The following is a 26,012-nucleotide window of genomic DNA, read 5'->3' as shown; positions in this document are numbered from 1 at the left end:
CGGATAATCGGGTAGGGTCCAATAAAATGGGGAGCAAATTGGAAAGAGGAAGTATTGAGGTGTAGATTCCGGGTGGAAAGCCAGACCAGGTCTCCCACGTGGAACTGGGGGGCCAGATTATGTCTGTCAGCTTGCCTTTCGAACCTCTGGGCACTTTGGACCAGGAGTCTCCGAGTGGCATCCCAGATCTGAGAGAGGGAGGTAAATGTCTAATTGACCACAGGAACCTTGGGGCCCAGAGGTATAGACAGAGGCACCTGAGGATGCTGGCCTTATACAATCTAGAAAAGTGAGGCCCTGGTGGACCCACTAACATGATTATTATGACAGAATTCCTCCCATGGGAGTAGAGAAGCCCAGTTATCATGTGATGAGGAGACATGGGTGCATAGAAAGGCCTTCAGACTTTGGTTAACCCGTTCTGTTTGCCCGTTGGTCTGGGGGTGGTATGAAATGTAATTTGATTTGCAGAGAATGCATGAGGCTTTGCCAGGATCTGGAGATAAATTGAACCCCGCAGCCTGATACGATAGAATATCCCAGTCATGGTTCTCCGTGACCACCACTAAATCCAAGTCAGCTTCTACCATTATAACCTCTAGATCTAGAAATTTGTTTCCCATACTACAGGCATTGGTTTACAGAGCTCTCCAGATATTACTCTTTTTTTCCCATCTCTATAAAGGTATCTGATGTCTTGTTTTATTACATTTGTACCCCGCGCTTTCCCACTCATGGCAGGCTCAATGCGGCTTACATGGGGCAATGGAGGGTTAAGTGACTTGCCCAGAGTCACAAGGAGCTGCCTGTGCCTGAAGTGGGAATCGAACTCAGTTCCTCAGGACCAAAGTCCACCACCCTAACCACTAGGCCACTCCTCCACTGTTGCTACTATTTGAGATTCTACATGGAACGTTGCTATTGCACTAGCAACATTCCATGTAGAAGTCGGCCCTTGCAGATCACCAATGTGGCTGCGCAGGCTTCTACATGGAATATTGCTAGTGGAATAGCAACATTCCATGTAGAATCTCCAATAGTATCTATTTTATTTTTGTTACATTTGTACCCCGCGCTTTCCCACTCATGGCAGGCTCAATGCGGCTTACGTGGGGCAATGGAGGGTTAAGTGACTTGCCCAGAGTCACAGGGAGCTGCCTGTGCCTGAAGTGGGGAATCGAACTCAGTTCCTCAGTTCCCCAGGACCAAAGTCCACCACCCTAACCACTAGGCCACTCCTCCACTCTTTAGTACGTTAGCCAGTCTGTTACGGAAGACACTTCATCCCTTCTTTGATAGATGGACACCATCTCTGTTCAGTAACTCTTGGAAAACCATCCCATGGTAATAATAATAATCAGGGCTTTTTTGAGGGGGTATTTGGGGGTACTACCGGCACCTTTTCCGTTGTCTGCTAAAATTGACTCATGGTCCCCAAGTTTTAATGAAAGAGTTCAGGCTCTACACACCAAGTCTGCCTTGTCATAGATTCCTTGACTGATTGCAGTGGACCTGGTTATTGTGGGGTGGATCCCTCAGTGATCACCCCACCCCTTAAGGGTGGTCTGACATTTGAGTACTGGCACCTTTTTCGCTAGAAAAAAACGCACTGATAATAATAATAATAAAATTTAAGCCAAGCAAGAAAAAGTAGAGCAATGGAACCTCTCACAGATGGTGTTCAGAACAAAGTTTATTAAAGATTCTTCCAAAACAATGAGGACAACCCGACATGACTCGTGGTTCGGCCTTACCAGCCTGCATCAGGGGTCTAGGAATTTGTTATTCAATATGTATTCCTAGACTCGTCGTACAGATGCAGCATTTAGCGCTGCATCCATGTTTGAGAATCTGTTCTGAGTGGAAATTTAACCCTTTGACGACGAGTCTAGGAATACATATTGAATAACAAATTGCTTGGCGTTTTCCCTCCAGTAGAGCATTTTGCCTTCTGTTTGTGACAATAATAACATTTATTCATAACCTGCATTATCATGACACTAGTAAAAAAAAAGGCCCGTTTCTGTATGAAGTGAAACGGGCGCTAGCAAGATTATTCCCCCCCCCTCCCTTGGTCTCTCCCTCTGTCCCCTCCGAGTCCCATGGCCCCCTTTCCTCCCTCCCCTCCGAGTCCCACGGCCCCCTTGCCTCCCCCTCTACAAGTTCCACGGCCCCTTTCCTCCCCTCCGATTTCCAGGCCGTCCTCCCTCCCCTCTCCCACTCCCCTGCAACTCACCACTTGTCTGGGAGGAAATACGAGAAGTGGAAGGACAGTGGTCCAGGCTGAAAGAAGCTATAGATAGGGCCACAAACCTTTATGTAAGGAAAGTAAATAAAAGCAAGAGAAAAAGGAAACCGATATGGTTCTCCAAGCAAGTGGTTGAGAAAATAAAGGCTAAAGAGTTGGCGTTCCAGAAATACAGAAAAACTCAAGAAAAGGAACACATGGAGGAATACCGGATGAAAATGAAAGACGCCAAGAGAGAGATACGACTGGCAAAAGCGCAAGCGGAAGAACAAATGGCTAGAAATGTAAGGAGGGGTGACAAAAATTTCTTCAGGTATATTAGTGAAAGGAGAATGACTAAAAAGGGAATGAGACTAAAAGATACTGCGAACTGCTATGTGGAAAATGATGAAGAAAAAGCCAATTTGCTAAATAGATACTTTTGTTCTGTTTTCACAGAGGAAAATCCTGGAGAAGGACCGCGATGGACTGAAAATAATACAATTGAGAATGAAGTGGATACAGCACCGTTCACGGAAGAAAGTGTGTATCAACAACTTGAAAAGCTAAAGGTGGACAAAGCCATGGGACCGGACGGGATCCACCCCAGGATATTGAGGGACATTGCCGAAGGGTTAGAAGGTAAAGTTTGCCTATTTGCGGATGATACTAAGATCTGTAACAGAGTGGACACCACGGAGGGAGTGGAAAACATGAAAAAAGATCTGAGGAAGCTAGAAGAATGGTCTAAGGTTTGGCAATTAAAATTCAATGCGAAGAAATGCAAAGTGATGCACGTAGGGAATAGAAATCCACGGGAGACGTATGTGTTAGGCGGGGAGAGTCTGATAGGTACGGGCGGAGAAAGGGATCTTGGGGTGATAGTATCTGAGGATTTGAAGGCAACGAAACAGTGTGACAAGGCGGTGGCCGTAGCTAGAAGGTTGTTAGGCTGTATAGAGAGAGGTGTGACCAGCAGAAGAAAGGGGTGTTGATGCCCCTGTATAAGTCATTGGTGAGGCCCCACCTGGAGTATTGTGTTCAGTTTTGGAGGCCGTATCTTGTTAAGGATGTAAAAAGAATTGAAGCGGTGCAAAGAAAAGCTACGAGAATGGTATGGGATTTGCGTTACAAGACGTATGAGGAGAGACTTGCTGAACTAAACATGTATACTCTGGAGGAAAGGAGAAACAGGGGTGATATGATACAGACGTTCAAATATTTGAAAGGTATTAATCCGTAAACGAACCTTTTCCGGAGATGGGAAGGTGGTAGAACGAGAGGACATGAAATGAGATTGAAGGGGGACAGACTCAAGAAAAATGTCAGGAAGTATTTTTTCACGGAGAGAGTAGTGGATGCTTGGAATGCCCTCCCGCGGGAGGTGGTGGAAATGAAAACAGTAATGAAATTCAAACATGCGTGGGATAAGCATAAAGCAATCCTGTGCCGAAGGAATGGATCCTCAGGAGCTTAGTCAGGATCGAGAGGCGGGGCTGGTGGTTGGGAGGCAGGGATAGTGCTGGACAGACTTGTACGGTCTGTGCCAGAGCCGGTGGTGGGCAGCGGGACTGGTGGTTGGGAGGCGGGGATAGTGCTGGGCAGACTTATACGGTCTGTGCCCTGAAGAGCACAGGTACAAATCAAAGTAGGGTATACACAAAAGCAGCAAATATGAGTTATCTTGTTGGGCAGACTGGATGGACCGTGCAGGTCTTTTTCTGCTGTCATCTACTATGTTACTATGTCCATAAGGTTCCAGGTGTTCTCTACGGGCCTGATTGGGGTTGCTGGTTTTTTTTTTCAAGGTGGTGCATTCCCCCCCCCCCCCTCCTCCCTTGAGTTCCAGGCCCCCCTCCCCTCTGAGTTCCAGGCCTACCCTCTCCTCTGAGTTCCAGGCCCCTCCTCCCCCCCTCTCTCTGTCCGTCCTCCGAGTTCCAGACCCCTCTCCCTCCCTCAAGTTCCAGACCCCCCTCCCAGACCTCCCTCCGAGTTCTAGACTCCCCCTCCCTCCCAGTTCCAGACTCCCCCCAGTTCCAGACCCTCCCCTCCAAGTTCCAGACCGTCCCTTCCTCCCTCCGATTCAGTTCCAGCCCGACCTCTTCTCCCACTCCCACAACAGTCCTTCGCCTGCCCCTCGCCTTCCTGCGTGCCGCCCACCCAGAATTTAAAAGGCATTTTAAAAACACAGAGCTGACCCCTCTGCTACCCTCCCCTCTCCCCCTTTTACCAGGGTCACGGCAGCAGTGAAACTTGAAGAGGCTCAGTGAGTCGGCTGCCTTCCCTTCTCTTCGCTCTGAGCTCTGCCTCTGGTCCCGCCCTCATTTCCTGTTTCTGCAACTGAGTCGGAGGGAGGGAGGGAGGGTCTGGAACTCGGAGGGAGGGGGGTCTGGAACTCGGAGGGGGTCCCGCCTCCTGGCTTCGAATCTAATATAGTCATTTGCTGGTGGTTACGAACGCAGCCAGAGACATTGAAACGTTGCAAGAGCAAATTATTATATTAGATTCTAAGGGCCCTGTTTACAGAGACGCGCTAGCAGTATTAGAATGCATTAAAAATTAGCGCGCGCTAATGCGTCTTTGTAAATAGGACCCTAAGCGAGGAACAAAAATGTACATAATAAAAGAACACATTACATGCAGCGGCCAAGAGACATAATCATCAAAACAGTGTAAACAAACAGCCAAATAGGCAGGAACCAGTTCTCAGTACATAACAAAAATATCCTCATTGTTCCGGTAATGTTGTGTATAGAGCGAAGCCCAACAGGAAGTGTATCCCATAATTTTGGAGTCAGAAAACAACAAGGCAGTTGGTCCACCAGTTCCAATACAGAAGATAAAACAATGAGGCAAACCTTGTAGAAAAACGATGTCTTTATTAGGAGATTAAAAGCTCCCAGATATTCAGCATAAAATCCTGACGTGGCCATGTTTCGCCAGTGTAAAAATGGCTGCGTTGGGGGCAGCGGGTCACCAGCTGATATAAAACTTCAAAAAAACCCTAGGCTGGTGTGGCTATTAAAACAGAAAGCTAGATTCTGAGAACAGTTTTTTTTTTTTTTTTTGAAGTTTTATATCAGCTGGTGACCCAATGCCCATGATGCAGCCATTTTTACACTGGCGAAACATGGCCACGTCGGGCATTTTATGTTGAATATCTGGGAGCTTTTAATCTACTAATAAAGACATTGGGTTTTTTTTACAAGGTCTACCTCATTGTTTTTTCTTCCATAATTTTGGGCCAATTATGTAAAAAAATACTACTACTACTACTACTACTACTATTTAACATTTCTAAAGCGCTACTAGGGTTACGCAGCGCTGTACAATTAAACACAAAAGACAGTCCCTGCTCAAAGAGCTTACAATCTAAAGGACAAGTGAACAGTCAGTCCGATAGAGGGTCTGTACTCTTCCATACACCCTTGCCGAAAAGAGAGAACATCAAACAAATCCTTTTGAGAAGATCTCGGGGAACGTGTCGGCTGGTAAAGTCTCAGAACAGAGCAAAACATTGGAGAAACACAATTATTTACAACTTTGAGAACCAATAACAAGATCTTAAATTCTTTGTGACATTTCACAGGGAGCCAATGCAAAGACTTCAGAACAGGAGAGATGTGATCAAAATGTGATGTACCTATAATTACCCTGGCCTTCAATGAACTTTTTGTCATGCCAATAAAAAAATCACATTGGCACCGTCTGCTTGGCCACATGTTGATCTCCAGGATAACAGCTTCCCTTATTTGGCCTTTACCCTCAACAGGAAGGATCCATGAGAACACTGCCTAGGTATCTAATGGTTAGTACAGCGGGCTTTGATCCTGGCAACCTGGGTTCAATTCCCCCTGTAACTCCTTGTGACCTTGGGCAAGTCCCAGGTACCAAAAAAAAAAGATTAGGGGCCCTTTTACTAAGCTGTGAAGGCACCTACACATCAATTTGGAGTGGAGGAGTGGCCTAGTGGTTAGAGCACTGGTCCTACAATCCAGAGGTGGCTGGTTCAAATCCCACTGCTGCTCCTTGTGATCTTGGGCAAGTCACTTAACCCTCCATTGCTTCAGGTACAAACTTAGATTGTGAGCCCTCCTGGGACAGAGAAATATCCACAGTACCTGAATGTAATTCACCTTGAGCTACTACTGAAAAAGGTGTGAGCAAAATCTAAATAAATAAAATACCATGTGGCCTGGGTGGTAATTTCATTTTTTACACGCGATGGAAAAAAAAATTTATTTTGTGGCGCTCGGCGCTAACCAGGCTGTAAAAGGCATCCAACGCACGTAGATGATTATCGCCCAGTTAATGCGTCAGACCTTACCGCAAAGTCAGTGGGTGGCGATAAGGACTCAGACCCAAAATGGATGCGCGCCAATTTTCATTTTGCCGCACGTCCATTTTACAGGCGCGCTGAAAAATGGATCTGCGCACGTCCAAAACACACACTTACACTAGCACAGTCTATTTTTCAGCGCAGCTTAGTAAAAGGACCTCTTAGATTATGAGCCCTCTAAGGACAGAGAAAGTACCTGCATATAATGTGTACAGTGCTGTGTACGCCTAGTTGCGCTATGGAAGTCATAGTAAGAGTTTGATATGTTCAGTAGGATACCTACAAGGATGAGTAGGCCTAGGACAGTGATGGCGAACCTTTCAGAGACCGACTGCCCAAACAGCAACCCAAAAGCGAATTATTCATCGCAAAGTGCCGGTACTCATTATGGGCAGGGTCACCACATATGACTCCACCCCTATGATAGCCACACCCCTTACACCAGCCATGGCGCATATAAACAGACAGCTCCAGTATACCCAGTGCAAAATAAGACAGCAGATGTAAATTCTCAAATTCGACATATTCCAAACACTAAAATGAAAATAAAATGATTTTTCCTACCTTTGTTGTCTGGTGATTTTGTTTTTCTATCCATATCGGTTCTAGTCGCTGATTCTGCTGCTCTCTATCTGTTCTCTTAAATCCGTTTCCAGGGCTTCCTTTCCATTTATTTCTTTACTTTCCTCCTTTCTTCTTCATTTCTTGCCCTCCATCCATGTCCAGCAACCATCCTCTCCCCTCCAGCCACAAATGTCCAGCCACCCTCCTCACCCCCCTACCCTCCCTCCCAGCACCCGGCAGCACCCAGCACCAGGCCTCCCTCCCACCCACCCAGAACCCAACATCAGGCCTCCCTCCCACCCACCCAGCACTCACCATCAGGCCTCCCTCCCACCCAGCACTCACCATCAGGCCTCCCTCCCACCCAGCACCCACCATCAGGCTTCCCTCCCACCCAGCACCCAACATCAGGCCTCCCTCCCACCCAGCACCCACCATTAGGCCTCCCTCCCACCCAGCACCCACCATCAGGCTTCCCTCCCACCGAGCACCCAACATCAGGCCTCCCTCCCACCCAGCACCCACCATCAGGCTTCCCTCCCACCCAGCACCCACCATCAGGCCTCCCTCCCACCCAGCACCCACCATCAGGCTTCCCTCCCACCCAACATCAGGCCTCCCTCCCTCCCAGCACCCAACATCAGGCTTCCCTCCCACCGAGCACCCACCATCAGGCCTCCCTCCCACCCAGCACCCACCATCAGGCTTCCCTCCCTCCCAGCACCCAACATCAGGCCTGCCGCCTACCCAGCACCCAACATCAGGCCTCCCTCCCTCCCTCCCACCCAGCACCCAACATCAGGCCTGCCTCCTACCCAGCACCCAACATCAGGCCTCCCTCCCTCCCTCCCACCCAGCACCCAACATCAGGCCCCCCTCCCTCCCAGCACCCACCATCAGGCTTCCCTCCCACCGAGCACCCAACATCAGGCCTCCCTCCCACCCAGCACCCACCATCAGGCTTCCCTCCCACCCAGCACCCAACATCAGGCTTCCCTCCCACCCATCACCCACCATCAGGCCTCCCTCCCACCCAGCACCCACCATCAGGCTTCCCTCCCACCCAACATCAGGCCTCCCTCCCTCCCAGCACCCAACATCAGGCCTGCCGCCTACCCAGCACCCAACATCAGGCCTCCCTCCCTCCCTCCCACCCAGCACCCAACATCAGGCCTGCCTCCTACCCAGCACCCAACATCAGGCCTCCCTCCCTCCCTCCCACCCAGCACCCAACATCAGGCCCCCCTCCCACCCAGTACCCAACATCAGGCTTCCCTCCCACCGAGCACCCACCATCAGGCTTCCCTCCCACCCAGCACCCACCATCAGGCTTCCCTCCCACCCAACATCAGGCCTCCCTCCCTCCCAGCACCCAACATCAGGCCTGCCGCCTACCCAGCACCCAACATCAGGCCTCCCTCCCTCCCTCCCTCCCACCCAGCACCCAACATCAGGCCTCACTCCCTCCCAGCACGCAGTAGCAGGCCTCCCTCCTCCCTCCCACTCACCCACCCACCCACCCAGCAGCACCCAGCACCAGGCCTGCCTCCCGCCCTCCCTCCAATCAAACAAGCAACCATCAACCCGCCCGCCCGTCCTCCCTCCCTCCCAGCACCAGGAACCCCCCCCCCCCCCCTTCTCCTCTTAAATTTTAAAAGCGTACCTCCTCGGAGTTCATTCAGGCGGCATGCGTCAGCGAAGCGCGTGTTCTTCGCTCGGTGCGCCTTCCTTCCCTTCTGTCGCTCAAGCTCTGGTCCCGCAAAAACAGAACAGAATGCTGCACACCATAACACACCTCCACTGCACCACACACACTAACCCCCACTGACAAAACACACACACTGACAGTACAACACCAACCTCAAAGCCAACTACCAGTTCATCAAACTTTTTTTTTTAAACATTCTTTTTTTATTAATCAACAATAAATCTGCAAGTGAACAAATACAGACTTTAATTTTCATTTCTCCCCCCCCCCACCCTTCCCCAAACCCCCCTCACCCTCCCTCCCCTCTCCCATCATACACCTATTGCTAACTCGCTTGGGTCATAGCTCTTAATTGAGTCCAGAGTTCATCATTCATATTATAATTTCCCACCCTTTTGTCAGTTAGTTTCTCCATCTCCCCAATAAGTTTTAGAAGCCAGTCTTGCTCTGTTGGTGCCTCTTGCTGTTTCCAAAACCGGGCAATGACACTCTTTGCAGCTGTCAAGCACATCCTCTTTAGACGTCTCTGCCATTTAGCTCCTCGTCTGTTCCCTAAGCCCAACAGGCACCACTGAGGCTCGCACAAAAAGGTCTTACCTGTGTGGGCAGTTATCTTTGCAGTAATGGTTTGCCAGTACAATTGTAATTTCCCACAAGACCACCAAATATGTAAGAAAGTTCCCACTTCCGTTAAACATCTCCAACAAAACTGTGAAGCCCCTGGAAACATCACATGCAATCTGTGTGGGGTAAAATACCATCTCGAGAGGACCTTAAAGGCATTTTCTTTCAGCAACACACATGTCGATGCTTTGTTAACTTCCAAAATAATGGCCTTCCACTCATGAACTGTTAATTCCTTCTGCAAATCACTTTCCCATCGAGTCATATACAAACATTTCTCAAAACTCCTTCCCCTTATAAATTTATACAACATAGATATAACTCCCTTCATTGTCCCTAAAGAGCCCCACAAATTCTCTAATTCTTCATAATCCTCTGGATCCTTTCGTAACCATCCTTGTGTATAAATGTAATGTTGGACCTGTAGGTAAAAGAATCTATCCCTATCCAAAACCCCATAGTCTTCCTTAAGCTCTGTAAACAATCTCATTTTCCCATCTTCTAATAGATCTCGAAACCTCAATAAGCCCCTCTCAGCCCATCTCTTTGCCACCGGATTTCCCAACCCCACCCTGAATGTGGGTTCCCCCCGAATATAAGCGTAAGTAGATGTACAGTTCATCAAACTTTACAAGCAAGGGACATTCAGCAAACCCCACCCAAAAGAAATGGCATATAACACAGAAATAACAAGTATTCATTACCAACACAACACAATTAGAAAAAACACCACTTACAGCACAATCATTGCAAAAAACAAATACCTTGCTAGCGCCCGTTTCATCAATCACAGAAACGGGCTTTTTTACTAGTAAAAATATATATTTTATTTACAGTTTGTTGTCTCTGGTTTCTGCTTTCCTCATCTTCTTTTCACTGTCTTCCTTCCATCCAGCATCTGTCTTTGTTCTCTCTCTGCCATCCAGTGTCTGCCCTCTCTGCTGTCTCCTCCATCCAATGTCTGCCCTCTCTCCCTGCCCCTTCCATCCACATCTGCCCTCTATCTCTGCTCCTTCCATCCACCGTTTGCCCCTGTCTGCCCTCTCCCCCTTCCATTCACTGCCCTTTCTACCCTTCCATCCACTGTCTGCCCTTTCTCTCTGCCCCTTCAATCCACCATTTGCCCTCCCTCTCCCATCCATCCAGGGTCTGCCCTCCCTCTCGCTCCCCATTCCATCCAGGATCTGTCCCCTCTCTCTGCCCCTTTTTTTCAGCACCCAGTTCCAGCCCCCTTATCCCACCTGCCCCTAGTTCTAGCCCCAGCCCACATCTCCCACATGCTCCCCCTTTTCAGCCCCCAGTTTCAGCCCCACTATCCCACCAGTCCCCAGTTTTAGCCCCAGCCCTTTTCTCCCACCAGTCCCGAGCTTCAGCCCCAAGCCACTTCTCCCTGTCCCCTTTTCAGCACCCAGTTTCAACCCCAGTCCCCAGCCCTTTTCTCTCACCAGCCCCAAGCTTCAGCCCCCAGCTGCTTCTCCCTATCTCCTTTTCAGCCCCCAGTACCCACAGTTTCAGCCCCTGCCCCTTTTCAGCCTCCAGTCCCAGTACTAGCCCCCTTATCCCACCTACCCTCCTTTTCAGCCCCCAGTTCCAGCCCCCTTCATCCACATGCCATGCATTAGGGCCCCACTTTTCAGCCCCAGACCCATTCTCCCACCTGCCCCAGGCATGGCCCCCATTTTCCCTCATGGCCCTTTCTCAGACCCCAGTTCCAGCCCCCTTCTCCCATCTGAGAACTCCCTCCCCACCCCAGTCCTCTTCTCCCATCTGAGCCCTGACCTGCCTACCAGCTCTGTCAACAGATGACAGCCCTCTTCTCCTGCCACCACCCTGCCTTTAAAAAAAAATCTGTGAAGTGGCGTCGCAGGCAGCCTCACGTCTGCCCAGCTTGTAAAAGAAGCAAATCTCCTCCTCCTCGTCGGGCCTTCCCTTACTGTGTCCCGCCCTCGCGGAAATAGGAAGTTACCTCAGAGGAGGGTGGGACACAGTGAGGGAAGGCCTGACGACGAGGAGGAGATTTGCTTCTTTTACAAGCAGGGCAGACACGAGGCACTGCCTGCGACGCCGCTTCACAGATTTTTTTTTTTAAGGCAGGGTGGTGGCAGGAGAAGAGGGCTGTCATCTGTCGACAGAGCTGGTAGGCAGGTGAGGACTGCAGCGCCAGCGGCCCTTTGGGTGGGAGCAGCGGGAGCGGAGCACCCCACACACACACACACTCACACCTGCTGACACCCGGGGCAGACCGCCTCCACCGCCCCGCCCTTGCTACGCCACTGTATAGAAGATAAACTAACAGCTTATAGATCTGACTGGAAAAGCTTATCGGATCTCGATGAGATTTAAAAGAGGCCAATAATAAAACAGAGGTAACAATCTCCACATATTAGGCGTATCGGAGGGTTCAGAAGGGCAGCAACCTATGGCGTTCATCAAAGACTTTTTTGCAGAATGACTTAATATCAGATTTTATTTTCCTCTTAAGTAGAGTGATGTGGTAGCCATGTTAGTCCACTTTTAAAGGTAATAAATAGAAATATATAACAATACATAGAAAAGAAAATAAGATGATACCTTTTTTATTGGACTAACTTAATACATTTTTTGATTAACTTTTGAAGATAACCCTACTTATTTAGATCAGAAATAAGCAAATGTTGATAAATAACAGTATATATAAGTGAAACACCAAAGCATTCCATTGACAGTCTCACAGGAAGAGGGTGGGGTGGGTAAAGTGAGAAACGGGCAGCCAGGTGGATGAGAGACAGGGAGAGACGTACGGTAGATAAGAGGGTGACAAAGCAGCAGGTTTATAGTGGGATAGAAAACCCAGATCTTTGTTAAGTCCTGTCTGGTGGGTGTCAAACTATTTCATCATTTTGACTTCAAAGGTCTTGCGTTCCTGTATTGTTTTAAAGTTTCCTTTTAGTATTCTCACCATAAAACCATTGACACAGTGCTCTGGTTTGGTAAAGTGCTGTCCCACAGAGATGGCATCCTGGTTGGCACTGGCATTTTAAGGAAACGGGCATAGTTCTCCAAAGATATGCCGGGGCCACTGAGTTGTGTGTTTTTCTTTTGAAATTTCTGCTAAAAGTTTAAGGACCCCTGTGCTAACCCATAGAATTCCCTAAATATCACAGATCATTTTGTGATCCTAAAAAAAAAGCAACAGATGATCAATGCCTTCTATTTATATCCAGCAGATAACGAGGCCGTACAGGAACAGAAGAGAGAGCAGAATCAAGAAGCTGCTGTAGAAATGGAAGAAGTACCAAGACAATCAGGAAATGTGTGTCAGGATCTTTCTGAGGGGCCTGAAAGGAGAAGCACAAGGAATCATCAGCAAGAATCAGAGGAAACCCAGACGGACCCTGCAGGAGGCTCACCAGACAGACTCACTAAGTGTGAGAGAAGTGACAGGGAGCTCACAAACATCCCCGAGCACCAGAGAAACCTGAGAGCAGAGAGACTCTTCCAAAACAATAACAGCGATCTAGTGCCTTCTAGACTCCCACAAGCAGAGGGGAAAATACAGCAATTAAGCCACAACGGCACCCAACCTTCTACATGTACATTGTGTACTAAAAGTTTTGCTGTGCCGTCATATATGAAAATCCTGCAACTAATCCGCAGTGGAAAAAAAATATGCACAGATTTGGCTTTTCTGAAAAGGCATCAAATGATCCACAGCGGAAAGAAACCCCTCACATGTGAGTGTAATAAAAGTTGGAGGATTTTCAAATATGATGAGCTTGTGAAAGTCATCCACAGCAGGAAGAAGCACTTTACATGTACTGAGTGTGGTAAAAGTTTTAGTCAACCATCGTATCTGAAACGCCACCAAATGATCCACAGTGGAAAGAAACCTTTTACATGTACGGTATGTAGTAAAAGTTTCACTCAGTCATCAGCTCTCAAAAGGCACAAATTAATCCACAGTGGAAAGAAACCTTTTCTTTGTACTGTGTGTAATAAAAGTTTCACTCGATCGTCTTATCTGAAACTCCACCAAATAGTCCACAGTGGAGAGAAACCTTTTACATGTGCCGAGTGTAATAAAAGTTTCACTCAGTCATCGGATCTGAAAAGGCACAAAGTAATCCACAGTGGAGAGAAACCTTTTACATGTACTGAGTGTAATAAAAGCTTCACTCAATCATCATATCTGAAAATCCACCAAAGAATCCACAGTGCAACGAAACCTTTTACGTGTACTGAGTGTAATAAAAGCTTCACTCAACCATCATATCTGAAAATCCACCAAAGAATCCACAGTGGGAAAAAACCTTTTACATGTACTGAGTGTAATACAAGTTTCACTCAGTCATCAGCTCTCAAAAAGCATCAAATAATTCACAATGATCATAAAACCTTTACATGTACTGAATGCAGTAAAGGTTTTAGGTATTCATCGGATCTGCAGAAGCACCAAATAATCCATAGTGGGAAGAATAACAACTACTCCTTGGGAAAAATGTATTGAAGACAAAATAAAACCGCATGGTATGCGCAAAACTAACCCATGGAGAAATGTTCCCCCAGAAGAAACTTTTTATATTTCAACAGTCTTTATTGATGACACCAGGGGCGTATCTGCGTGGGGCCACAGGGGCCTGGGCCCCCGCAGATTTTGCCCCGGACCCCCCTACCGCAGTCAACCCTCCCTCCCTCGCCTACCGCCGTCACCTACCCCGAGGTCCGCTTCCTCCGGCTTTTTAAAATATTGCTTCAGCTGGCGGGGGACCCCCCCCCCCCCCCCCCCCGTCAGACTCCATCCAACTGGAACTAAAGATACATGCAGCTTTCACAGCGCGCTGCACGATGAGGATGAAAAAGTTAAAGATCGTGGCTGGGCTGGCGGGGGGTTGGGGTCCCCCGCCAGCTGAAGCAATATTTTAAAAAGCTGGAGGAAGCGGACCTCGGGGTAGGTGACGGCGGTAGGTGGGGGAGGGAGGGAGTGTTAACGGCGGTAGGGGGAGTTGACAGCGGTAGGGGGGGGGTTGACAGCGGTAGGGGGGGCTGACGGCGGTAGGGGGGGGCTATAATGTGCCCCCTCACTGTAGCCCCTGCCCCCCCTACCGCCGAACCTCAGATACGCCGTCCCTGGATGACACATCAAAAAGTACAAATCCACCTTAACAAAGCAGCATCAATACAATTGTACAAAGCTCAGTGGAACAACACTTCAAGCATACAACATTACGTACAGCCATCAAATTTTATAATATAGCACTTATCCCTCCCTCCCCCCAAACCGTGTTCTGTATTTCACTTTTATGTATTAACTGTTGTTATGAATGAAAACGCATGACTAGCAATTCCTTATTAAACAATAAAGTCTGATAACAAATAATTCTATCATAACCCATAAACTTTTATATTAAACTCCAATAATTGTGTCTCCTGTTTGGTTCTGTGTATTATTATCTTGTTTAAATCCCAACAGTGTTTACAGACGAGACTTCTGAATATGTTTCTTCAAAGGAGTCTTCTCCAAGCTATTATTACATGTAACTCTTCACTATACTTAGAATATTACCTTTTCCAAAATTATATCCCCTTCCCCCCCTCCCCCCACCTCCCTCCCCTCTATCCTCTTAAACCAACTTTTACTTCATGGCCAGAAGAAAGTTTTTTAATATGTACTGAGTGTAATAAAAGTTTCAGTTGTCATCATATTGTTTAGTATAGACCTGTCTGGTTTTTACAGAGCTCAGCCAGCTTTGTATATATAACTTATTCCCTTTTGTATGATCTAGCAGGGCAAACAGCTAGCCTGTGTCTTCTTGGCCTTTTCAGGGACAGGCAGGCTATAAAAATTGTCTGCTTGTTTCAAACAAGCTCTGGACATAAGGCAGAGAATTTCTTTCAGTGAAGGACATATGAGTGGTCAATATTCAGGGGAATTTGAGGTTACAAATTGAAAATGATGAATAATGGAAAAAAATATACCAAAGAAGCAGAAGTATGTTAAGGTGACCTTAGAGGTCAGGGTTGAAGAATAACAGATACGAAAGAGAAAAAAATATATAAAAGGCATTAAGAGAGTAGACGTGGAGGGGCATAATTGAACGAAAACGTCTATCTCCATGGGCGTTTATCTCCGAGAACGGGTCCGTATTTTCGAAAAAAATAGACGTCCATGTTTTATTCGACAATTTGTGAGCTGGGCGTTTTTGTTTTTCAGCAATAATGGAAAATGAAAGCGCCCAGCTCAAAAACGAATAAATCCAAGGCATTTGTTCGTGGGAGGGGCCAGGATTCGTAGTGCACTGTCCCCCCTCACATGCCAGGACACCAACCGGGCACCCTAGGGGGCACTTTTACAAAAACAAAAAAAAAAGGTAAAAGAGCTCCCAGGTGCATAGCACCCTTCCCTTGTGTGTTGAGCCTCCCAAATCCCCCTCAAAACCCACTGCCCACAAGTCTACACCATTACTATAGCCCTAAGGGGTGAAGGGGGGCACCTACATGTGGGTACAGTGGGTTTGGGGGGTTGGACGACTAATAAGCATTAAGCAGCACAATTGTAACAGGTAGGGGGGGATGGGCCTGGGTCCACCTGCCTGAAGTCCACTGCACCCCCTAACAACTGCTCCAGGAAACTGCATACTGCTGCCAGGGAGGTGGGTATGACATTTGAGGGTGAAAATAAACAGTTGCGAAACGGCATATTTTGTGGTGGGAGGGGGTTTGTGACCACGGGGAGTCAGGGGAGGTCATCCCCGATTCCCTCCAGTGGTCATCTGGTCATTTAGGGCTCTTTTTGGGGCCTTATTTGTGGAAAAACAGGGTCCAGGAAAAGTGCCCTAAATTCTCGCTAAAAACGCATATTTTTTTCCATTATTGGCGAAAGGCGCCCATCTCTGATCGGCCGATAACCACGCCCCAGTTCCGCCTTTGACACGCCCCCATCAACTTTGTCCGCATCCGCGACAGAGTGCAGTTGAAAACGTCCAAATTCGGCTTTCGATTATACAGCTTTATTCGCTTTTGTGAGATAAACGTCTATCTCCCGATTTGGGTCACAATATAGGCGTTTTTCTATTTCGATTATAAGCAGAATAGGGAAGCTTCAATAATCTGACAAGCATGTTTTGTAGCAGATCAGATCTGAAAGCTTCCAAGGAAACACAAAAACCACCAGAGTCATTTTATTTTGCTTATGCTGAAATTTAGATTTATATAAATAAGAATTCAATATTTTGTAATGCTGGGATAAAAGAATTTTATTGTAATAATTTATGTTTAAATCTATTTATTGTTTGAATATATCAACAAAGCAAAACAACGCACATTTGTAAATTGCAGACCACCAAACTACATCTACCAGCTGTATGTTTACAATCTTGACTGCACGTCTCAATTTTACAAAGTTATACAAATGTACACTGCATTTAGTATTCTAATCCTAACCCCGTATCCTCCCTGACCCACCATCCCTCCCTTCTGAACTTCCCTTGTGCTGAAAAAATAAACAAAAAAAAAACTAAGAGGGGGATATGAAAACATTTCTTGTATTAACTATAAAACAATTCTTAATTTAACAATCGGCTACGTGCCTGGTGAGTTAATGTTAACCAAAATGGCTCCCATGTTGCCATAAGCCTGCGGCCTTTTATGCTATCTAAATCAGAGATACCCAGTCTGTCCATCCTCAACTGTTCCATCACGTACATTTTCCAACGCTGACTGGAGCCAAACACATAGTATGGACTTAAGGCCAAATGTCACTGAGTATCTTAGAAAAGAGCGAAGTCCTCCACGAATGGATCCCCCCTTCTCCCAGTGCCCGAATAGCAACACTGGGGTGACCTCCATTTTTTGGTTCCACCACCTCGATATCATTTTTATTAAGGAGTCCCAGAAGATCCAAATGGACTTACGCTGCCAAAACATGTGCCCAAGCCGCGCTCGTTCCTTCCCACATTTTGGGCAGTTTCCCCCCCCCCCCCCCCCCCCCAAACCCAGCTTGTCTCGCCCGGTTTGGTGAAATAAACAGTCTCATGATAAACTTGTACATCGTCTCTTTGTGTTGAATTGAAATCACTTGCTGATGTATTGACCTAATGGAATTTTGTAACATTTTATTTATTTATTATCTCATTTGTACCCCACAGTTTCCAACAGTGTCAGGCTCAATGTGGCTTACAATGCACCACAGAGGCAGATGCCAATGCAGTAAAATGAAGCTAATACAGCAGAAAACCTACAAGAGATAATGGGGAAGAGTAGGAATGGATGGAAGGTGAAGGGAAACTTTGAGGGCAGAGGGAAGGGGGATGTGTCCAAATGTCTCTACATCGATGTGCTTCCAGCAGTGGAGACACTGGAAGAGGCCGTGGGATAAGCACTTCTGAATAACATGGTCTTCAATTTCCTGAAAGCTAGATGATCTGTGATGTCTTTGATGGTCCTCGGCAAAGAATTCCAAAGCTGAGTGCTAATGAAAGAGAAGGAAGTAGCATACGTAGACTTGTACTTGATGCCATTGCAGTTTGGATAATGAAGGGTAAGATATGAACGGGAGAGTCGGAACGTATTCCGAAGCGGTAGGATGATGAGATCTATCATATAGCCAGGTACTTCACCATATAGGATTTGGTGAACTAGAGAGCAGAGTTTAAAGGTGATACGATCTTTAACAGGAAGCCAATGTAGTTTCTTTGGAGGGGCGTGGCACTCTCAAACTTGGCCTTTCCACAAACCAATCTGGCCGCTGTATTTTGGGCCGTCTGCAGTTTCTTCATTAGTTGCTGTTTACATCCAGCATACACTCCATTACAGTAATCCAGATGGCATAGCACGACGGACTGTATGAGGTTGCGAAAGACCTCTCAAGGGAAAAATGGTGCATGTTACCTCAGTTCCCAGATCAAGTGACCAAGCAGATGCCAATTCTCTATAACGAATGTCTAGTGCATTGTCTTGTAAAAATCTGTGGTGGTACGATAAAGGTACTCCCTGAGTTCCTCCCAAGGTGAGTGCCTCAGAAAGGACCAAATGAGTTTGATGCAGAGCACGTTCCCCTTGCAGTTCATTGTAGGTTTTAATTTTCCCCTCATACCCCACCACATTAAACAGGTACCTCAGGCCTTTCCGACATTGCTGCATGGATGTCCAACCACCACATGAAACTGAACATGGCCAAGACCGAGCTTATCGTCTTCCCACCAAAACCCACTTCTCCTCTTCCTCCGCTCTCGATCTCAGTTGATAACACACTCATCCGCCCCGTCTCATCTGCCCGCAACCTCGGAGTCATCTTCGACTCCTCCCTCTCCTTCTCTGCGCATATCCAGCAGACAGCCAAGACCTGTCGCTTCTTCCTCTTTAACATCAGCAAAATTCGCCCCTTCCTCTCTGAGCACACCACCCGAACTCTCATCCATGCTCTCATTACCTCTCGCCTTGACTACTGCAACCTACTCCTCACTGGCCTCCCACTTAACCACCTATCCCCCCTTCAATCCGTTCAGAACTCTGCTGCACGTCTTATATTCCGCCAGAACCGATATACTCATATCACCCCTCTCCTTAGGTCACTTCACTGGCTTCCGATCAGATACCACATTCAGTTCAAGCTTCTCCTTCTTACCTACAAATGCACTCAGTATGCAGCCCCTCATTACCTCTCTACCCTCATCTCCCCTTACGTTCCCGCCTGAAACCTCCGCTGACAGGACAATCCCTCCTCTCAGTACCCTTCTCCACCACCGCCAACTCCAGGCTCCACCCATTCTGCCTCGCCTCACCCTATGCTTGGAATAAACTTCCTGAGCCCCTACGCCAAGCCCCCTCCCTACCCATCTTCAAATCCTTACTCAAAGCCCACCTCTTCAATGTTGCTTTCAGCACCTAACCTCTATACCTTTCAGGAAATCTAGACTGCCCCAATTTGATGACTCCTACTTGACTAACTATATATTTGTCCTTTAGATTGTAAGCTCTTTGAGCAGGGACTGTCCTTCTATGTTGAATTGTACAGCGCTGCGTAACCCTAGTAGCGCTTTAGAAATGTTAAATAGTAGTAGTAGTAGATTGGACATTCTGGCGCGGCATGATTCTGCTTTGGGAGCTGCTGTGCTATCTGCTGGGATTGTCGAGTCTCGCCTTTTTTGAGGACTGCAATTCTATGTCACATTACATAAGAACATAAATATTGCCACACTGGGACAGACTGAAGGTCCATCAAGCCCAGTATCCTGTTTCCAACAGTGGCCAATCCAGGTCACAAGTACCTGGAAATAAGCAATGGATTTTCCCCAAGTCCATTTTAATAATGGTCTGTGGACTTTTCCTTTAGGAAGCCGTCCAAACCTTTTTAAAACCCCGCTAAGCTAACTGCCTTTAGCACATTCTCTGGCAACGAATTCCAGAGTTTAATTACACATTGAGTGAAGAAAAAATTTCTCTGATTCGTTTTAAACTTACTACTTTGTAGCTTCATTTCATGCCCCCTAGTCCTAGTATTTTTGGAAAGAGCAAACAAGTGATTCACGTCTACCTGTTCCACTCCACTCATTATTTTATAGACCTCTATCATATCTCCCCTCAGCCGTCTTTTCTTCAAGCTGAAGAGCCCTAGCCGCTTTAGCCTTTCATCATAAGGAAGTAGTCCCATCCCCTTTATCATTTTCATCGCCCTTCTCTGTACCTTTTCTAATTCCACTATATCTTTTTTGAGAAGTGGCGACCAGAATTGAACATAATATTCAAGGTGTGGTCGCACCATGGACCGATACAAAGGCATTATAATGTCCTCATTTTTGTTTTCCATTCCTGTCCTAATAATACCTAACTTTCTATTTGCTTTCTAAGCTGCCGCAGCACACTAAACAGAGGGCTTCAACGTATCACCAACAACGACTCTCGTACGTAGATCCCTTTCTTGGTTGGTAACTTCTAACACTTCACTCCAGTTATAATTAAGTGTACTTCTACCCTTATCCTACTCTGTATTGCTCACTAGAAGCTGTAGTCCCATCCTCTGAGACGTATCAGCCTCATTGGGATTATTTTTCTCTATATGCTACTATATATTTGTCCCAGAGTTGTATTCTCTTTTCCGGAACCTTATCAGCTTCCTTGCACCTACTGTTACTCTATTTTCCACTCTGTATATATTCCCAGAGTTGGTACTCTCCTCTCCGGAACCTGTAAGCCACATTAAGCCTACTGCTATGCGGGAAAATATGGGAGACAATTGTAATAAATAAATAAACATGGAACTTTGCATTACGCAGCTATAATGTCGTGAGGCTGGCGCTTGAAGACTCTGCAGCGGGAGTGGCATTGCTGGGCAGGAAAGAGTGGGGTCACTTCCTGCCCCAAAGAGGCCTGTAGACCACCAGGGCACAATAAGGTAGGGGAGGGGAGGACACTCCAAGGCCTGCCAGCCAGCCTGCCCACTTGCCCACAAACCCGGACAAAACCTCCTCCCCCTCTCCTCCCTCCCCTTCTCGTGCACCCTGTGGAACGCCTGCTCAATCTGCAACAAACTTCCCTTCACCCACGATCTCTTCATCTCCCATTCCCTTCAACTGCTCGCCCTAACTGAAACCTGGCTCACCCCTGATGACTCTGCCTCAATCGCGGCCCTATGCCACGGAGGCTATCTTTTCTCCCATTCGCCCCGCCCAGTTGGTCGCGGAGGCGGCGGCGGGCTACTACTTTCGCCCTCCTGCAGTTTTCAACCTCTCCACCTACCTCAGTCTCACTGCTTCTCATCCTTTGAAGTTCACTCCATCCATCTATTCCACCCGCTGCCACTCAGAGTTGCAGTCATTTACCGCCCCCCTAATAAGTCCCTCCCTTTCTTCCTTACCGACTTTGATGCCTGGCTCTCCGTTTTTCTTGAGTCCTCATCCCCATCCCTCATTCTTGGTGACTTCAACATACACATTGATAACCCATCCGACTCATATGTTTCTCAGTTCCTCACTCTTACCTCCTCCTTCAACCTCCAACTGAGCTCCTCCACCCCTACTCACAAATCTGGCCACTGTCTTGATCTCATCCTCTATTCTACTTGCTCACCCTCCAATTTCCGCGCATCAGCTCTTCCTCTCTCTTACCATCACCTAATCACATTCACACTTCAGCACCTTCCCCCTCATTCTCGCCCAACACTTAATACTACTTCCAGAAATCTCCAGGCTGTTGACCCCCTCACCTTATCCTCTAGTATCTCTGATCTCCTCCCTTCCATCATGTCCTCCGAATCTGTTGACAAAACTGTCTCCATTTACAATGCTACTCTCTCCTCTGCTCTAGACACCCTTGCACCGTCCATCTCCCGTCCCACAAGGCGTACCAATCCCCAGCCCTGGCTGACCCCTTGCACCCGATATCTTCGCTCCTGCGCTCGTTCGGCTGAACGCCTCTGGAGGAAATCTCGCACCCATACTGATTTCATTCACTTCAAATTCATGCTATCCTCCTTCCAATCCTCCCTATTCCTCGCCAAACAGGACTATTACACCCAATTGACTAATTCCCTCAGCTCTAATCCTCGATGTCTCTTCGCCACCCTCAACTCCCTCCTCAAAGTGCCCTCTACTCCCACCCCCCCTCACTCTCTCCTCAATCTCTGGCCGACTACTTCCGTGACAAGGTCCAGAAGATCAACCTCGCATTCACCACTAGGAGTGGCCTAGTGGTTAGGGTGATGGACTTTGGTCCTGGGGAACTGTGGAACTGAGTTCAATTCCCACTTCAGGCACAGGCAGCTCCTTGTGACTCTAGGCAAGTCACTTAACCCTCCATTGCCCCATGTAAGCCGCATTGAGCCTGCCATGAGTGGGAAAGCTCGGGGTACAAATGTAACAACAAAATCCTATAACCCACTCTCTCAACCAACCAAGCCAGGCCTCCTTCTCCTCTTTTCCTGAAATCACCGAAGAGGAAACCACCCATCTCCTCTCCTCCTCGAAATCCACCACCTGTTCCTCAGACCCCATCCCCACCAACCTACTTAGTACTATCGCTCCTACTATCACCCCCACCATCTGTCATATCCTCAACCTCTCTCTCTCCACTGCAACTGTCCCGGACACCTTCAAGCATGCTGTGGTCACACCACTCCTCAAAAAACCATCTCTTGATCCTACCTGTCCCTCCAACTACCGCCCCGTTTCCCTCCTACCCTTCCTCTCCAAGATACTTGAATGCGCCGTTCACAGCCGCTGCATTGATTTTCTCTCCTCTCATGCCATCCTCGATCTGCTTCAATCCGGCTTTCGCCCCCTACACTCGACAGAAACGGCACTATCTAAAGTCTGCAATGACCTGTTCCTCGCCAAATCCAAAGGTCACTCCTCCATCCTCATCCTCCTCGACCTATCCGCCGCTTTTGACACTGTCAATCACAACCTACTTCTTGATACACTGTCCTCCTTTGGGTTCCAGGGCTCTGTCCTCTCCTGGTTCTCCTCTTATCTCTCCCATCGTACCTTCAGAGTACACTCTTATGGTTCGTCCTCCTCCCCTATCCCGCTCTCTGTTGGAGTTCCTCAGGGATCTGTCCTTGGGCCCCTTCTTTTTTCAATCTACACCTCTTCCTTAGGCTCCCTGATTTCTTCTCATGGTTTCCACTATCATCTTTATGCTGACGACACCCAGCTGTATCTCGCCACACCACATCACATCACATCACTGCGGAAACCCAGGCCAAAGTATCGGCCTGCTTATCCGACATTGCTGCCTGGATGTCCAACCGCCACCTGAAACTGAACATGGCCAAGACTGAACTTATTGTTTTCCCACCCAAACCCACTTCTCCTCTCCCTTCACTCTCTTTCTCAGTTGATAACACCCTCATCATCCCCGTCTCATCTGCCCGCAACCTCGGTGTCATGTTCGACTCCTCCCTCTCCTTCTCTGCGCATATCCAGCAGATAGCCAAGACCTGTCGCTTCTTCCTCTACAATATTAGCAAAATTCGCCCCTTCCTCTCTGAGCACACCACCCGAACTCTCATCCACTCTCTCATTACCTCTGGCCTTTACTGCAACCTACTCCTCACCGGCCTCCCACTTAGCCACCTATCCCCCCTTCAGTCCATCCAGAACTCTGCCGCCCGTCTTATCTTCCGCCTTGACCGATATACTCCTATCACCCCTCTCCTCAAGTCATGTCACTGGCTTCCGATCAGATACCGCATACAGTTCAAGCTTCTCCTACTAACCTACAAATGCACTCGATCTGCAGCCCCTCCTTACCTCTCTACCCTCATCTCCCCTTACGTCCCTACCCGTAACCTCCGCTCTCAAGACAAATCCCTCCTTTCAGTACCCTTCTCCACCACCACCAACTCTAGGCTCTGCCCTTTCTGCCTCGCCTCACCCCATGCTTGGAACAAACTCCCTGAGCCCATATGCCAGGCCCCCTCTCTACCCATCTTCAAATCATTGCTCAAAGCCCACCTCTTCAATGTTGCTTTTGGCACCTAATCACAACACCTCTACTCAGGAAATTTAGACTACCCCAACTTGACATTTCGTCCTTTAGATTGTAAGCTCTTCTGAGCAGGGATCGTCCTTAGTTATTAATTTGTACAGTGCTGCATAACCCTAGTAGCGCTCTAGAAATGTTAAGTAGTAGTAGTAGTAGTAGTAGTAGTACAAATGGGCAGACTGGACTAACCCGCCTGGTCGTCCTGTGGTGTCCTCAAAAAGAGGAAAAAGGGGGGATCCACTCCTTCCACAGTAACGCAAGCAAACCAAACAAAGGGTGGAAGAAAACCAAGTCCAAGTGACCAGCCAAAACATAGGAGTAAGAGGTCCAAACAAAGTTTTATTGGGACCCCTTGAGAAGGAAGATAGTAATTTCAACACCATCATAATAGATGTCAACTCCTGTAGTAAGAGCTTTAGACAAGAAATCAAGCAGGTCGATGGAGGGGAGGGCAGGGAGAGAATTGTTGGACGTGGATGGAGGGTAAGACAGGAAGAAGATGCACATGGATGGAGGGGATAGAGAAGAAATGCTGGACATGGATGGAGGGGAGGGAAGAGAGAGGAAGGAGATGAGATGAGGGAAAAGGAAGAGAGGAGAAAAACTGCACATGGATGGAGAAAATAGGCAGAAGCTGGATCCACTGGACAATCAAGTCTGCGGAGGACCCAGCTTTTACTTATGGATATAGAGCACAAAATTAAGAAGAAAGGAGGAAAGTAAAGAAATAAATGGAAAGGAAGCCCTGGAAATGGAGTTAAGAGGACAGATAACAACAGAATCAGATACTGAGCCAGCATGATCAGAAAAACAAAGTCACCAGACAACAAAGGTAGAAAAAATCATTTTATTTTAATTTTAGTGTTTGTAATATGTCCACTTTGAGAATTTACATCTGCTACATCTGCTGTCTTATTTTGCAATGTACAGCAATGTGTTTCTTTCTGTTTTTCTGGTATTGTGCTCAGTGGCGTAGCCAGAAGTCAATTTTTGGGTGGGCCAACAGGTTGGATGGGTGGGCACTAGACAGTGGTGTGCTGGTAAATGTTTAACAACAGGTTCTCTCCCCGGTCCACCTCTGCGCCCGTCCACCCCCCCCCCCCCCCATCCACCTCCCCTCAAAATTGCAGAGCTGGCTATAGCCGGGGAGAGAGCCTGGGGGGGGGGGGGGCGGCAATGCATTACTGTCTCCAGGAAAAAAAAAATTAAATGATCCCAGGTTCCAATTTAATTCATGTTTAATGTGGGATAAAATGCCATAAATAAGTAAATAAATATAAACTTTTAATGTTGAGCACCTGATTCTCAAAGTGGACATAGTCCAAACACTATAATGAAAATAAAATGATTTTTTTCTACCTTTGTTGTCTGGTGACTGTTTTTCTGATCATGCTGGCCCAGTATCCGATTCTGCTGCTATCTGTCCTCTTAACTCCGTTTCCAGGGCTTCCTTTCCATTTATTTCTTTACTTTCCTCCTTTCTTCTTCATTTCTTGCTCTATATCCATAAGTAAAAGCTGGGTCCTCTGCAGACTTGACTGTCTAGTGGATCCAGCTTCTGCCTATTTTCTTCATCCATGTGCAGTTTTTCTCCTCTCTTCCTTTTCCCTCATCTCATCTCCTTCCTCATTCTTCCATCCCCTCCATCCATGTCCAGCATTTCTTCTCTCTCCCTTCCCTCTCTTCCATCCATGTCCAGCAACCCTCCTCTCCCCTTCCCTCCATCTAGCAACCCTCCTCTCCCCTTCTTCCACCATGTCCAGCAACCCTCCTCTCCCCTTCCCTTCATCCAGCAACCCTCCTCTCCCCTGCCCTCTCCCCTTCTTCCACCATGTCCAGCAACCCTCCTCTCCCCTTCCCTCCATCCAGCAACCCTCCTCTCCCCTTCTTCCACCATGTCCAGCAACCCTCCTCTCCCCTTCCCTTCATCCAGCCACCCTCCTCTCCCCTTCTTCCACCATGTCCAGCAACCCTCCTCTCCCCTTCCCTCCATCAAGCAACCCTCCTCTCCCCTTCTTCCACCATGTCCAGCAACCCTCCTCTCCCCTCCATCCAGCAACCCTCCTCTCCCCTGCCCTCTCCTCTCCCCT

The 26,012-nt window shown here is 47.7% G+C and overlaps 1 protein-coding gene across 1 annotated transcript in view; it reads left to right on the top strand.

The window, feature by feature from the left end:
* Positions 1-14,082, top strand: part of LOC115463628 (oocyte zinc finger protein XlCOF6-like) — a 31,956-nt gene extending 17,874 nt beyond the window's left edge. The window contains exon 3 of the mRNA XM_030194327.1: positions 12,666-14,082. Coding sequence (XP_030050187.1) covers positions 12,666-13,948 — 1,283 coding nt within the window. The 3' untranslated portion in view covers positions 13,949-14,082. The remainder of the gene's footprint in view (positions 1-12,665) is intronic.
* Positions 14,083-26,012: the final 11,930 nt, after the last annotated feature.

Source organism: Microcaecilia unicolor, chromosome 1, assembly GCF_901765095.1.
Source record: "Microcaecilia unicolor chromosome 1, aMicUni1.1, whole genome shotgun sequence".
NCBI lineage: Eukaryota > Metazoa > Chordata > Amphibia > Gymnophiona > Siphonopidae > Microcaecilia > Microcaecilia unicolor.
This window is presented reverse-complemented; position numbering and strand designations above follow the sequence as displayed.